Source organism: Seriola dumerili, unplaced genomic scaffold, assembly GCF_002260705.1.
Source record: "Seriola dumerili isolate Sdu_G_001 unplaced genomic scaffold, Sdu_1.0 BDQW01000322.1, whole genome shotgun sequence".
NCBI classification, from domain to species: Eukaryota; Metazoa; Chordata; class Actinopteri; order Carangiformes; family Carangidae; genus Seriola; species Seriola dumerili.
This window is the reverse complement of record NW_019174577.1, coordinates 771242-787094: the sequence shown is the minus strand read 5'-3', so window position 1 is coordinate 787094 and position 15853 is coordinate 771242. Positions and strand designations below refer to the sequence as shown.

The 15853-nt window shown below is 40.8% G+C and overlaps 1 protein-coding gene across 1 annotated transcript in view; it reads right to left on the bottom strand.

The window, feature by feature from the left end:
* Window positions 1-15853, bottom strand: part of LOC111232095 (protein unc-13 homolog A-like) — a 53304-nt gene that overhangs the window by 18849 nt on the left and 18602 nt on the right. Inside the window, exons 16-37 of the mRNA XM_022759450.1 lie at window positions 15533-15607; window positions 15216-15435; window positions 13711-13938; window positions 13310-13451; window positions 12679-12848; window positions 12407-12522; window positions 11140-11303; window positions 10869-11022; window positions 10607-10675; window positions 10165-10254; window positions 9754-9888; window positions 8015-8148; window positions 7717-7802; window positions 6392-6518; window positions 6166-6262; window positions 5215-5358; window positions 4958-5035; window positions 4633-4710; window positions 4298-4386; window positions 4004-4150; window positions 3309-3432; window positions 2042-2047 (exon numbers count right to left, since the gene is read on the bottom strand). Coding sequence (XP_022615171.1) covers window positions 2042-2047; window positions 3309-3432; window positions 4004-4150; window positions 4298-4386; window positions 4633-4710; window positions 4958-5035; window positions 5215-5358; window positions 6166-6262; window positions 6392-6518; window positions 7717-7802; window positions 8015-8148; window positions 9754-9888; window positions 10165-10254; window positions 10607-10675; window positions 10869-11022; window positions 11140-11303; window positions 12407-12522; window positions 12679-12848; window positions 13310-13451; window positions 13711-13938; window positions 15216-15435; window positions 15533-15607 — 2673 coding nt within the window. The remainder of the gene's footprint in view (window positions 1-2041; window positions 2048-3308; window positions 3433-4003; window positions 4151-4297; window positions 4387-4632; window positions 4711-4957; window positions 5036-5214; window positions 5359-6165; window positions 6263-6391; window positions 6519-7716; window positions 7803-8014; window positions 8149-9753; window positions 9889-10164; window positions 10255-10606; window positions 10676-10868; window positions 11023-11139; window positions 11304-12406; window positions 12523-12678; window positions 12849-13309; window positions 13452-13710; window positions 13939-15215; window positions 15436-15532; window positions 15608-15853) is intronic.

Sequence of the window (15853 nt, the reverse complement as noted above, 5' to 3'; positions counted from 1 at the left end):
ATTCACAGAAAGAAAACACAGTACCAAGAGGCCAAAGGAATAGTGTACAGTAAAAATCCAAATGTAACCTAATATATGATGACATCAAATGTCATCGCAAAAAAACAATTTTTCTATCAGTGAAATAAGATATACAGTACTTCAAAAACATAAGTTCCTGAGATAGTTGGACATTCTGGGAAATACACTTATTCACTGTCTTGCAAAGTGTTAGATTGAGAAGATTGATATTACTTTCATGTCTGTGCATGTTAGTTTAGCTTAGCATAAAGGGTGGAGACAGTTAGCCTTCCTCCCTCAGAGGGTAAATAAATTTGCTAACACCAATGAATACATCACATTTCCTGTGTTTACATTAACAGAATGTAAAAAGTACAAATTTTGATTTGACGGGGAGTCGTGTGAAAGAGGAAGTCGCTGTGCTTGGCAGCTGATTACCAAGAAATAGTTACAGCACGAAACAAGCTGTGACAAGGCTACTATGTCCACCAGATAGCTGCTAACTTGCCTGTGTGCTCTTTGGCGCTCAGAAGGTAATGTACTGCAATTTTTTTGCTTATTTGCCAAAAATTGCCCTATAAGAGCGACGACAGTGAACCAAAACAGTGAAGCTGTGAGCTGTTTTGCTTTTGCATTGATTGGATAGCAATAGTAGAGATATAGACAGAACGTGTAGGGAGGTTTTGACATGTAACATGTGGCCCCCCAGGTGGTAAACATGTAATACACATGCATGAGATGATCGATCTTCTCATCTAACTCTCAGCAATAAATCGAAAAGGCGTATTTCCCTAAATGTCTATACTAATAGTCTAACTATTCTTCTAAAAAAAGAAAAAGTAGAAATCAGAAATAAAAACATCAATATATCATAGAATTCATGACATTAAAGCTCTATGTGATGTCTTTGAACCTTGGACGTAAGGTCAGAATTCACATATTCAGAACAAGAAACATTTATTCTGTCGATTAGAAATAATAAAAACGCATCTCCTCCTGTGCAGCCCTACAATTTTGTGTCAGTGTACTATCAGGTACACTACAGATTAAAATAGGCAACTGTTTTGCTACATACATAGTAGTAAACTACAACACATAAAAATAAAAATAAAAATGAATGGTTAGCTGTTCAGTATGAAAAAGTCATCACATAGAGCTTTAAATACTTAAGAGCATTTTTGCACAGCTCATTGAATCCATGTTGTATTTTGACCAAACATCAACCCAAACCAATAACCTCTGGTAAGAAACAGCAGTGTGTGTGCATCAGGACTACCAACATAATACCAGGATTACAATAATCATGTGACAACAGAACATGAAACCAAACCAGGACAGACCAACATGACAGGTCTGCAGAGACATACAGTACAGTACAGTGTTGTACAGTATACTGAGAGAAGATTGCAGTGTTGAAATAGATCAGATGCAAGCAACAAACCCACAGTGGGGGGGTGGGGTGATCAGGACACATTTCAACCAGGGAAGAAAGGTGGGTTGGACAGTGGGGAGGCGGGGTTGAAAAGGGACGGTGGGGGGGGGGGGGGGGGGGGGGGGGCTGGATGTGGGGGCAGGACACCAGATACCAAGCCACCGAGAGATCAGAGTCACCCCACCAGAGTCCCGGTAAAAGGACACAATGCATGAGAAGAAACAAGGCAACACCAGGCGCAAGAGAGGAGTACCACTTCCTTATTGAGGAGAGTGTTCAGGAAGAAGAGACAGCAGAAGAGGGGGGCATTGATTGGTGGAGACTGTTGAGGGGGTGGGACCTATCAGAATCAGTCAGGAATGCACCATGCTTCTGTCTTCTCAAAAGAGAGACAGTTGTAGAAGAGAAGAGAAGAGAAGAGAAGAGAAGAGAAGAGAAGAGAAGAGAAGAGAAGAGAAGAGATATGGGATAGATCAGAGAAGTGAGGCTGTGAGAAGGGACAGGGTGTGATGTGGGGCAAATAACAGGGGAAGATCGCAGCCACATATAGCAGAGAATCAACCACCGTGGACGGACAGACAGACACACACGCAGGAGTGCTGTACTTACAATCATCTGTGGAGGGAGAGCGGTGGGAGCAGGATGTAATAGTAATCACAACAACAACAACCAGAGAGAAGGGTCAGTCAAGCTGCAAAGAGCCCCACATCAATCAAAAACACAAGTTTGGGCCTCAGGGCTGGAAGGATGAGGAACCAATTTATACCTGTCTAAAGCTTGGTCTAAGAATGCAAATAAGTAACTTAAATACTATGAATGTGTTTTAGCTTTTCACAGCAACTTCAGATGAAGAAACAGTTATTCTAAAGATGATCATGTGGCTTTTACACACATTCAGAGCTCACTATCTTTACCTGTCTTCTTTCCTGTCTCTGCTCAATTGCACAGAGGCTAACTGCAGACATATGGCATCTGAGGCTGAGCCAGTTGAGATAATACAGTACTGGCGAGCACTGAGCATGAGAGTCAGAGATTAATAATCACCTATTAATCGTGATATGAGGCTCTTTCGTTTATAACCAAACACAAATAAGAACATATATATCCAAAACAAAAGAAAACAAGTGGCTGCTTTCCAAAATGTATGATTCTTTTTGGAAGTGGGCCAGATCCTTTGGGCAAACACTTTCTGCCACTCTGTTGTGCGTTACTCATAAATCAGGAATCTCTCCAAATAATTGTTAGCTGACATACTGGAGAGCAGCCATGAGCTGGTGTTATAATGATATGGTGCACTCCTTTTTCCTTTTTTAAATTGTTTTTTTTAAAGGGTTTCATCTTGATTCCTTGGATGAATGAAGGTACCGGGGGCGATGTTGAGTATAATGTGTGTAAGGGTTGAGGAGTGGATAGGGTGCCATATAGATGTGATGCAAAAGCAGTTTGATCCTCCGCTAGCATTTGTTTTATAGGAGGGCCATCTTGAATCACAACACACACAAAATGTCTGCCTCTGTATTATTCCTCATTCTCCACCTCCTCCTCCCTTTTCTTTTGATGCTGCCTTTGCAGTTGGAGGTGTGGGTTTTTGAACGTGTAGGCGCATGTGTGCAGCATGTTTTGCAAATCCGTTTTCTGCTGTCTACCTTATGCTGTGGTCATCATCAGAACATATAAAATACTCAGACCTTTGTATTCCATGTAGTTTTTCCACAGGAACATGCACACTCTCATTAATCAATAAAGTTTTTGGAGTAGGCGCTAGGGATGTATATGTATATATTTGTTTGCATGTGCAGGCAAAGTCAGGTATAAATGCTAAACTTGTATGGTTGTATGCCTCTGCATGTGCATTCGTAGGTCTGTGCGCTCTCACCGTTTGGTCTGTGAGTGGCGGCAGGACGATGGTCTTCTCCATGGTGTTCATCACAAGTTTCCACAACTCCTTCAACACACGTTTCAGCACAGTCTTCTCACAGATCTTAGCAAACAAAGTCAAGCTGGCAAGAGGTGGGGGGGAGATGAATAATAAGCAGCAGAACAAGGCAAACACAGTTCTGTTGAAGAAAAAGCTATTTAAAAAAAGAAAGCAGAAGAAGGAACAAAAATGGGCGGTTGCTAGAAATCCCCTCATGACCACAAAGAGTTGTCAGAGAAGCACAAAAGCTGAGACTTTGGGGAATGTCACTACTTTTGCTTCTCATCCACAGTCAAATCAACTCGTAGATTTTTTTGCCTTTCTTACATCTCTATGAACAGTTTGAATGTTGAGTAATAACATTAACTTGACACGATCTTTAGATGATCATGGAATTAAGTCTAAAAAGTGGGGAAATTGCACACAGCTATTAAACTTCTGTGTGTGGATTGCTGGTCTAACTCCTCTTGAGCTGCAACTTCACCTCATAGACATTTACACATCGATTTAAACTACGCTAACGTAACCATTGCTGAGGCAAAAAAGAGGCATCCACAAGTTTGTCTGACTTTGCATAAATAATAATAATGATAAAATGCCAACAAAACTGAACAATCATTTTAGACTGCCACTAAAAAGGCAGATCTCCTTACTTGCTGTCCAGGAACTCCATGATGGGCTGCAGGACGTTGTCAGCATCCTGGGCCACGCTGCTGGCATTTCCTACATTTGAAGTTCCCTTCACCTGAGCCAAGATGTCTCCCATCTGCTTCACATTCTCCTCAATATGAGGCTGGAAACTGCAGAGGAAAAAGTAGAAGATACATCTAAGTAGAAAGTAGAAGATACATCTAAATATACATCACGTTAATGTCAGTGTTTAGGAGTTTGCGGCGCAGATTTCTCCAAGTGAGTGTGGATGTTATTGTGTGTGGGTGAGTTTCTACCTGACAGCAAAGACCCTGCTGAGATCATCCATGACATTGTTGAGCTTAACCTGCAAGTCTTTCAGGATATCGCTGGCCTCCACACACAGCTAAGGCACGTAAGGAGAAACACACATACACACACACACACACATACACACACACACACACACACACACACACACACACACACACACACACACACACACACACACCACGCAAACAGAAAAACAGAAGAGCTGATTGGAATAACTGGGAAATAATAATGTCACTAATGGACACACATGCACATGCAAAAGGTTTAGCTGATGAAAAATAAGAGATGGGGGTTGGACAAAAAAAGGGGAATCACTTACATCTTTTCCACCCATCGCTTCAAACATCTTCTCCAGCTGAACTCTCAGCTGTTGGATGTTGTTGATCAGGATGCAGGGCTGAGGACAAGATAGCATATGTTTGTCTGAAACGCTTCCAAATTCAAAATGCATCTTTTGGTACGGCATTCAAAGAAACAAAGCTTACAAAAAAAGACATAGATATACTGAACAAAAAGTGTAATGTAATCAACTGATTTTCAAGCATGTTGAGCAGTTAAGCTGAAATGTAATGTTTGTTTAGAGCTGGTTGAGCTAACTCCTCTGCAAGAATCCTATTTGGTTCATCAAGTCTTTGGCCACTCACCACTTTCTCCATGGTGACATAGTTGGCAAACAACTTGGAGATTATATCAGCATAAGAGAGAAGTACATTGCTGATGGTCTGGAGAGGGAAACAAGAAAGAGCACCAGGTCATTAGTCATTAGGGGATAGCTGTAGTTCAGTTTCTGTGTTTAAAAATGATGTGACCTCTATTAAAAAACGTTTTTAAATACATCTTTCTAGTATATTCATTTTATAAGGTATGATTTAACTACAAATAACATTTTTTCTGAATCTACCTTGGCAAATCGCTTCATGTAGTGTCCTACAATCTGCGGATCTGGACACTCTAGCTTCCTGATGATCTCAAAGCTCTGGTTGAGCTGGGAAAACACATCCACCACCGAACAGGAGAACAGAGCATGCTCTGATGTGACCTGGAACTGTGTGGCAGAAGAGATGCGCAAGAAGATTAAAAACTGGGGAAGGGAGTAAATAGGAGAACGTATGGCAGATTGGGGAAAAGAGTAAAGGAGAGGGATGAGTAGGGGTAGCAGGTGAGAAGCTGGGATTCAAGGGAAGCTAGGAAGATGTGACCTCTGGGCACCTACAACCATACAGATGGACTGTTTGACGCTATATTAAACTGAACCTTTGATATCTTTCACTGCATGTACAGAGCCTCAGACATACTGCCAGTTAGACAGCCATTGGCTGACAGGTGGGAGCTCCTGTCTGTCTCCTTGTAATTGGCAGCTGGTTTGTGCCTGGTCCCTAATTGGCTAGAGGTGAGTGTGTAGGTGCTCTTCCAGGGAGTCTGGGTAATGAGGTGAGAACAGTTTTCCTGCAGTCAAAACTCTAGAATAAGGCCATTAATTCACAATATCCTTCTGTCACAGAGTTATCTACCTCCTCAAGCACACGCATGTCTCATCCACACTTCTTTCAACTTCCAAAGAATCTCTTTAAAGGACGAAGCACTTGTACTTAAACACCCTCTTAGCCCAAACACACTTTCTGCTTTGAGTCTGCACTGCTGTGTCCATGCCTCTGTTGCTGCCTTTGAAGAATGCAGGAGTGGCAGGGGGGAGTGTGGGAGGCAGAGCAGGAGGGAGGAGGAAACTTTGGCTGATAACTTGTGTGACAGAGGAAGGATGGATTACAGTAATTCTGTTTGAACAGCAAGAGCGACTCAGCATTTCCAGAGGAGTGAAGGGATGATAAGGAGAAGAGAAGATGCAAACTTTTACCCCATCTTTTTTGTCCCTTTCCAAAGCACCGTGCAGAAAGTCCCGAGATACTTCCTCGTTTTCGTCCAGCCACTGGATGACAAATGGCTCAAACCACCTATGGAGAGCAGAAAACCAGGAAGCCAAAATCACACAAGGAAAAAGCATTTAATCCTATATCCTTATTTTCTGCTTTCAGTTTGTGTATGTCTGTGGAGGAGACAGTGTTGGTCGAGCAGCTACTCACGCAGGATATTCAGGCACTCTGCTTTTGAAGAAGGGCAGGTCTTTGCAGTACTCATTGTACAGCCACTTGACCTTGAAGTGCAGGTTCATGTAATCTGCACTCTTGCACAAGCGATTTTTTTCATGCTCTGAGTGAAAGAATAAAACAGACAAATTTGTGTTGAGTTAAAAGCTCATTTTTCCTGGGTGTTTAGTCTAAGTCCACCTGCAGTTACCGCAGATCCACTGAGCATACAGAGGCATCAGCCCAGAGTCAAACACACACCCTCGTAGACTTGTTGAATATAATCGATGGCTTAAGTACATCACGTTTTGTGTAGCTGTCATAGCAGAGCTCAAGGCCATTACAAAAAGAGGGCCAATCACACCAATTTTGTTGAAAAAATTAAATATTAATCAAACCCAAAATTGAGTGTGACCCTTTGGGCTTTGCATAATTTGGAAAAAAGTTTTTTCTTCCCTAACACTTCTTTAGTCTTTCATTTATCAAAACCAAACTTGGTATGGGAGCGGGGACATTTAGGATCCATTTTTCTGATCATTTTTCAACTGGGAAATATGGCTACCGCAAATAATGTAGTCGTCTGTGTGCGCGGGGTAACACAAAACCAACCATAAATCAAACAATTTGTGTATTATCAGTGCGATACTTAATATTTCTTCAACAGAAGATAATGGACTTTTCAATATCCATTTGAATGTAGATTAACCAAAATTTATTCCCCTCTGCTATGGCCACTCTGAGCTCCATGGCCCACAAATCACAGGAACCCACTATGTATTACTTGTTTTGTCTGCCTGTATATAGTAATGGAGCTGGATTCTAATTTCCCATTTGGGGACAATAAAATCTGTCTATCTAATAGGGAGCTCCATTAAGGCCAGTTAACTGTTTCTCGAAACCCATTTGATTAACTGTCATGAAATTTGGTCCATACCTTCATGGGATGAGGAAAAAATATTCTCATGTGGTCAAAACTACCTGCAGTGCGTGTGGCGTCTCCCATATTAGCATATAACTACTTGTGATTGTTTAATGACTATTAAATCTTCAGGACTGATTTTGAACAGACCTAATAAATGTAATTTATACTGTAAAGTACTTTAGTAGTATTTACAGTATCAGTATTTACATCTAAACCACTGGAAATAGTAAAGTAATTAATTCAACCTACTAAATATCATTATGATGTTCAAATCAGCTGCACTTTATTGTCTTTTGTGTCTGCGTGTATGGTAATTAGCGCAAATAGTGCTTCAACCACAAAATCACTGTTATTGGTTACATTTATCTAACAGCTCAGAGTATCAATGATATGCACTCACCCTCCATTGCATATTTCATATCCTGAGCAAACAGGTTCCACATCACTTCAGCACTGATTTTACCCACATTGAGCTCCTGGGGAAATCTTGATGGATGAGAAAAGGAGACAGGCTTACTGTATATGCAGTTTGAAAGGAAACAGATAACAGCCTGGAAGTGGAAAGTGTGTTTGTAGAGGTATTAAGAGAAGATTCAGGGTAAACAGTGCAAAAGGAAATGAAAATGCCATTAATAAGGAAATGTGATCAAATTTGATGAAAATGATGAAAGAGGCTTAGAGAGAATATAGAAACATACTGGTTTAAGCAGGGAGTGTAGGAGTTCTTGTCCTCCTCGATGATGGAGACAATAAGTGTGATGAGTTTGGACCAGAAGTCCAGATTCTTGATGCTTGGTCCCTGCTCCTCAGGAGGCACGGCGCCCTGCTTGGCCTGGGAATCACAACAAAATTAACACAGAGGTTCTTTTTTTTATCTGACTTATGCCTCCTGGTCATTTTACTTAAAATATGACACAGCTTATCCTATATATCATCCATACTCTGCAGATAAATATGTTCTGATAATTATGTAAAGAGCTTTTAAAGCCAAACCATGTCTGTTTTTTACTTTAAAGCCACGCTGCACACATCAAACCTCTAGTGACATATTGGATAAGATAACCATGGGGCAAATCTTTCGAAAAGTAACATAGTCCTGAAATTGTGTAATTGTGTGACCATTCACTACTCTCAATGTGAGTTTTACTAATGTTATTTTTTATTGTTGGAGACAGAGAGAATTTTTTGAAGGAAATTCTTGACTGTGTTGTTAATTCAACTTCTCATACATATTCAACATTTGCTGTTCAAACAGCTTTAAACAGACTCCGAATGTCAACTGTCTGGATGACTTCTTTGAAATAGCTGAAGATGTGCAGGAAGAAAAAAACCTAAGCCGAGCCCTGCAGGGGTTGACGAGTGAAGAATGATCTTGCAGAGATTTCAACAAAATATAGCAACGTCCCTCAGGATGAAATGTTTTATTCAAAGGAAAAAATGCTTATTTGAAATTCACCAGAGAGTCTGAATGGGACTGGTGCTTTAATGAGGACTCAAAGCAAGTTCTAGAAATCCCTGTTGAAATCTTGTGCAGGAGTGATGGAGGGAAGAGCCTGGCCCACTCAGACTGAGAGGATGATGGGGACACTCCTCACACAGATACAAAGTACACACATGCACACACACCAGAGTCACAATGCATTTTACACATCACTGAAGCCACTGCAGAAATCAAGCAAAGAGGGTGGTCTTATTCAAAAATCCTTTAGTACAAGTAATATTTTAGCCAAGCAATGTGATTAGTCAAGGACCAATCAAGGAGACCTCAACTTATAAGAATTCATGAAGAAAACTCCTGGCCAAGTTTGAAACAATTACTAAGTCAACTCTTTCTGTGAGTTTGGAGATAGACACTGATTTATCCTGTTTGTTTTTTCTGAGAAAGTCAACCAAATACAGGCCAAAGAAAAGTAAAAGTAAAAGTACACTAATCTTTGGACATTTGCAACAAAAAAAGTTCATTCCAATGATATCTAGCACCGAGCTGACAATACAGGGTGGCAGCTGATCTAGGCACCAGATCAGAGCTACCAGAAATTAACAAAGTAATTAACTAAATGTAGACAGAGTGACCACAAGCTGGCCATTAAAAGTGCTCCATAGACAAACCTGGCAACCCAGAGAAAACAGACTGGGTTGGTTCTGCCAACAATCAGAGGTAGAGACAGAGCAACACATATTGCTATGGTATCGTCTTTACTAAAGTGGTAAGTGCCAAGTTGTATTTACCAAAATAAAAGTCAAATACAGAGTATTTGACACACACTCACACCAAAATAAAATGTAATATTTACTTGGGGAAAAAAACAAACAATGTGATGTCAGTCTGAGGGAAAACCAGAGAGAGAGAGAGAGAGAGAGAGAGAGAGAAAGAGAGAGAGAGAGAGAGACTTTCACTCACACCCACACAGACATTCAGTTTGTTGCTGCTTCTTACCGGGTCTGTCTGATACTCGCGGCTGTAGAGCTCATGACAGTTATTAAAGATGTACTCGTAGGTGGAGTTGAGACAGGCTTTGACACAATCTTTCACCACCTGACTGGCTCTGGGTGGAGACTGAAGTTCTTGGACCTGAACACACAGAGAAAGCGAGAGTGAGAGACAGTTCAACCAGACAAGTCACTGACTCATTAATTCACCAGATTATTGCACTTCAGAATTGTGTTCATGGTGGTCTCCGTGACAAAGACAAAGAAGATAGGATTCTCCCTTGAAATTCAATTCTAGGTTCATTTTAAAATGAACACTTTGAACACCAATAATAGTCTTATGGGTAGGCTGAGTAAATGGAATAGAGTAGACAACCAAAACGTCTCTGAAGGAAGGTGGAAGAATAAGGGACTGTACCTTCATTCTGAAGAAGGTGATACTGGTGAGGAGGTCCACTGTGGACTTGAGGTCCTGTAGCCTTTCAGGACTGCTGGCTGGGAAATTGTTCTGCAGTAAGACAAAAAAAAAAACAAAAAAAAAAAAACAGTGAACCAGCAGCAACAGATGATATCACATCCATCTTTGTCCAGTGTGTTTTCTGTGTCCATGGACAAGATCCAGCACAGTCGCAAAATTTCCACTGCCATCGAACCCTTACACTTGTTACTGTGTGAGTGTGCATTGCTTGATGAATGTGTCTATGCATGTTACAGAGGAGCTGTCATTCTAATTAACACATCCAGCTGCTTTGTTTTACCGTTTCTCACAAAGAGAGAGATATCACTAGGAAGAGAAGCATTACAGATATTACAGAAGATAAACATGTAGGTATACACAGTGAGGTGGAGATATATCTTACTCGGTACATGGACAGGTCGATCCTCAGAGAGTTGTGCAGCTGATCTAGAAGCTTGACAAATCGCTCTTTCTGTGGGTATTACAACATATATAATAACAGATTTTAACATTATACAGAAACACAAAATACAGAAATTTAGCATCATGAAAAATAAGTGTTTAGTCAACACAAGAATTATGATATTGTGGTTTTTGGATAAATTTGAGAACTGTGACACCTGTTGAATTTCCTGTTTCTGCTAAATGTTCCTGCAGTGACTCACCCCGAAGTTAGAGGCAGCAAAGCGGTCAGAGGCAGAGACGTTGTTAGTTGCCTGGGTGGTGTGGGCGTAGTAGGCATTGATGTTAGCCAGCAGGGTGCTCATTACTGCAGGCACACCTGGGCACATGTACTTAGATGACAGGCAGGCAAAGTGGCTGCAAACGAGGGACAGACATGTAAGCAAAAGCTGAATACTAACAGCTTAAAGAGAGCTCGATGCATGAAAACAACCAATGTTGCATGCAAACCACCGGGTTCTGATAGGAACATACGTCATTGCCTGGTAGATGGACTCCACTCCATAACGCATGGCAAACTCATCCACAATCTCCTGAGGAGTCTCCTCGAAGTAAACCTTCCATGCATCATCCCCTTTAGCATCAGGGATCTTCACCACACCGTTGTTCTGGATGTCTGTCACATAGTGGAAGAGGTTCTATGAGAGGAAATGTGAAAGAGTTAGGGAAAGAATTGAAGGAGATGTACAGAAGATACATTTCTCTGTACAACAACAAAGCAGATTTCAACCTCTTAACCTGTTTAACTTTAAATGGCTGAGCTAGTTAAATTAGCCATTAAACTAAATTATGAGGCCAACACAAGGTGCTGTATTGGCTACTCAGCCATAAAGGGTTATGCTGCTGTAAAACATCCTGAGTTGGCTTTGTGGTTTATGGCCACTTATCTGCAGCAATAACAGTGGTCATTTGTCGGTTAAGGTTCAGCTAATGTGCTCTGCTGAGTAATGGGCAGAGTAATGATTCCATACAAGGCTGTGATTGGTCTACAGTCAATCAGCAAAGTTCTCCGCACACAGCGACGCAGACTAGAAATGTGTCTGATGTCTTAGCTGTTGAAAGAGGTCTTTACCTCAGAGCTAAGCAAACTTCACAGAGTATTAACTTAAGTTTAATTTGGAATGAATCCTTTATGGAAGCGAACATCAGTCAAGTAAATGAACCTGTTTGGCATGGCTCATTAGGGAGACTTGGCACAGAGATAGATGGGCGCGCGCGCGCGCGCACACACACACACACACACACACACACACACACACACACAAAGGGCTGAAACAGTACTATAAATTCATATGTTTTATTTAAATGCCCAATCTGCTTGTGTACAGGTTCATATAGAGATCGTAGAGTCTCAAAGACATGGCCTGCATAATGTTGTGCATGTTGTTTCACCAACACTGAACTGACCACTGCACACTACTGCAGAGCGGACCTTTATGTAAAAGCACAGGAATAAGTATCAGCAGTAAAATGAATTTAAGTATCTAAAGTAAAAGAGCAGCACCTTTCAGAGGGAAAAGTTGTAGTTCAAAGTTTTACATGTATATGTATAGTATATGCAGGTTCTTTCTTTTCATTCTGCAAAAAATAGTCTTATAGATGAATGTAGTGAAGAATTACAATATTCCCCCAGAAGTAGTATTGGAGTAAAAATATACAATCTCACAAAATGCACATCAGTATTTTAAATACAACTCAAGAGATTTATTTTCAAACATACTAACACACACACTGAGCTTACTTCATGCAAACAGGTGTACTGAACGTGATATGGGGCGACCGTCTCCTCTCCTTTGATCTCTACATTAATGTGCATGCGGATAGCTCCAGACACAGCTGATTTGTCTGTACGCTTGTCTGTGAAGAGCACAAGACAGACAGCAACACAGTTACCAAACTCACTGCTAAAAAAAAACTCAATGAGAAGTTAATGAGTCATATAACTGCAAGGTCAGGACAGCTGATTATTGGATTAGTGCAGCAGAAGTGACGTGAACTTTAAATTCAACTGACCGAGATTGTACCAGACGTCCATCTCTCCACTCAAAGTGCGGACCTCGATGATGGTTTGACCGAGGAAGTCATCTGACTCCCGCTTGAACTTCTGCTTCACACGAGACTTAATGTCATCGTCCTCATCCCACACACGCACCTTGATGCGATCTGAGGAGTTGTGACACTCACTACATAGACAGAAGCAGAGAATCAGCCACAGTTCACATTGACAGTTGGCCAAGAAGACCAGATGGATTACTATCTTGACTTATTAAATATGAAATTGTAGACACAAAATCTAGCCATAAACAAATCTGCATCGATTATAGTTTACCAACAGAAAGCAGATAAAAATGTATATCTGTGACACTGGAACCACTAGAGCTGAAGGGTTTACTGCCTCCACAGACAAATAATCAACAACACTGATAAGTGATCAATTATTTAAGTCATTCATCAAGCCTTCCTGTTTTATACAATTGTAAATGAAATATCTTTTTAACTGTTCCTTTTGCCAAAACAAGCAATTTAGAGACGTCACCTGGGGCTTGATTAAGTGGAAAAAAATGACCAACATATTAACTGTTAAAGAAAATAATCATTAATTGATAATTGATAATTATTTTTTTTCCAAGAGGTCTCGACTCACAAATTAAACGTCTCCTCCCATACAGGGTTGAGGTTCCCGTAGATGGTCTTTGTCCTTTTTTTGGTCTTTCCCACCTGGACGGTGACATAAGGATCACTGGAACCAGTTTTATCCTTGGCTTGGAGACCCTGGGCACACAACACTAGACAGAGGGGAAAAAAGGCCAAGCTGGTCAGCCACTCTGTGAGTGTATGTGTGTTTGGATGCAAACAGATGCTTCTTAACTCATTTGACCTTCTGCTCTATTGCCCCACAAACGCCACCTGTGCTCTCTTCATGCAAATGGTAGCTTGTCTCTTTTCATAGACACAAACACCTGACATGTGTTGGCTCCTCTGACTTTGATGTTGACCGTGTTGGCCAGCTCCCTTCAAAGCTACTGTACTGTACTCCCCTCTTACCTGTGATGCTGATCTTGGCCGACCATTTAGAGGTGCCATCGAGCACGCTCTGTTTGATCTGCTTCATATGGGTGACATGAGTGGATTTGGGGACAGTGAACACTTCCTGAATGAGTTCAAAGATCTCTGGTTTGTTCCTCTCGCGGATCTTCATGCGGTCCTTAAGAACCATGATGATGTTCTGGGTTCGATCCTCCGCACCATGCTTGGAGCTCTTCTCTGCTGCCCCTGGTTAGTGGAACAATTAAGAAAAGGATCAGATATATAAAGGCCTATAGAAATGATTTGCTATGAGAAACCTATGGCTTTTAGTTTCTATTCAGTTATTAATTATGACAGAAAAGATTATATCCTGGAGCATAGCATTCTGTAACTTATAAGAAAGTGATTTGAAAATGGGAAATTTAATTCAGAGCAGAGAAGAAGACTGTGGAGGTGATGACAAACTTGGTTATATTTCCTGAATGAGAAGCGGACACATTTGCAGAGCTATAAAATGCTGTGGAAAAGAGAGATGGAAAAGAGAGGTGGATAACAACAAAAGATAAATGGCTTTTAATATCCTCTCAAGAAAACAAGGAAAATAAGAAAGTAGGAGTGAGAGGAGAAGGAAGAGGAGGTTGGCACCTGACAAATACAGATAAGGGAAAATAGATGGACCAGATAGTATACTCTTATTAATAAAAAAGCAGCACTGATGCAGACGTCTAAAACAAAGTCAGCCAATGGTTATTTGGCTCTTAAATATTTTTCACTATATTTTAGCATCCTAAATATGAAGCCTGTTAGTTTATCTTAGCATAAAGACTGGGAACTGTGGGAAAGAGTTGGGCTGGGTCTGTTCACATGTAACACAAAACCAACAAAGTTTAATAATTAACACGTTATATCTCAATTCTTTAATCTGCATAAAAAAACCAAAGCATAACAAATAATTTTAACATTGGGCATCTTTATGCTAAACTAAGCTAACCACCTGTCGGCTCCAGCAACATATTTATCATACAGACATGCCAGTGGTGTCAATCTTCTCAACTAACTCTTGGCAAGAATGTAAATAAGCTATATTTCCCAAAATGTCAGACTACTCCTTTTAACAATGAACGCTGGGATTCACACTTGAATAGTCTTGTGTTTTAATATGGGGCAAACGACGAAGGCGTTTCAGCTATAAACTATCATCAGGGTTCGTTGTTTGCCCCATATTAAAACACAAGACTATTCAAGTGTGAGTGCCGGCATCTCCTTTTAACAATACATAAATTGACCTAAATAAACAAAACAGGAAATAAAAACAATAATTTTACAGAGTACACTAGTATACATCTCCAATTACATTTATAGGCTTCAGCATACTGCCTCATTTATCTTTGATCTCTATAGTCATGAAGATGAACATACTCTGCATTGCTAAATTGAAATTACAACATCATATTCTTAATCCACTCTCTACTCAATGCTTTAGGGGATAAAATGGGGATAATGTTTTCCAACATTTCTCTTACTTTGCAGACAGTCAGCATTAAGTAGATCTTGGCACTTTTCGTGGCATTTGACTCCACACTCGGTACAGCGCATGCCCTGGCGAGCAATACCCCACAGCAGCCCCTCACACTCGTAGCAGTAAGTGGGGGTAGTGGCGGTCCACACCTCAAAATTATGCGGGGTGGTGCAGGAGATGGGGTATATGAGGGCCTGAAGGGTCTTCTTATAGACGTGACTCTTCTACAGGGGTACAGAGGAGAAAAGTGCAGGGTCAGAAGAGTTAAAAAGCCTTTAGGCATGTTGTGAAATATTTCGATGTAATAGAGTGAGCACTGACCAGTTCTTCATTATGCAGGGTGCTGGACGTCAGGGCCGAGGTGATGCCGGCTTTCCTGGAGTTCTGAACCAAAGACTGAGTGACAGGAGAGAGAAGGGGTCATTTCTCTCAGCTCCCACTTTAATATCTTATTTTTCTTTTTATCGAGACAAATCTCAGTGCAACCTATGAGACAATGTGTATAATTACAGTCTGGCAATGTTTTCCTGAATAGTTACAACAAGCTGGAGGTGACAGCTGAAGAATTTAAAGTGCTTCCTTTTTGTTTTTCTTTTAAAGTGACCAACTTGCTGGTGAGACTAGAAAATTTGTATACCCTCA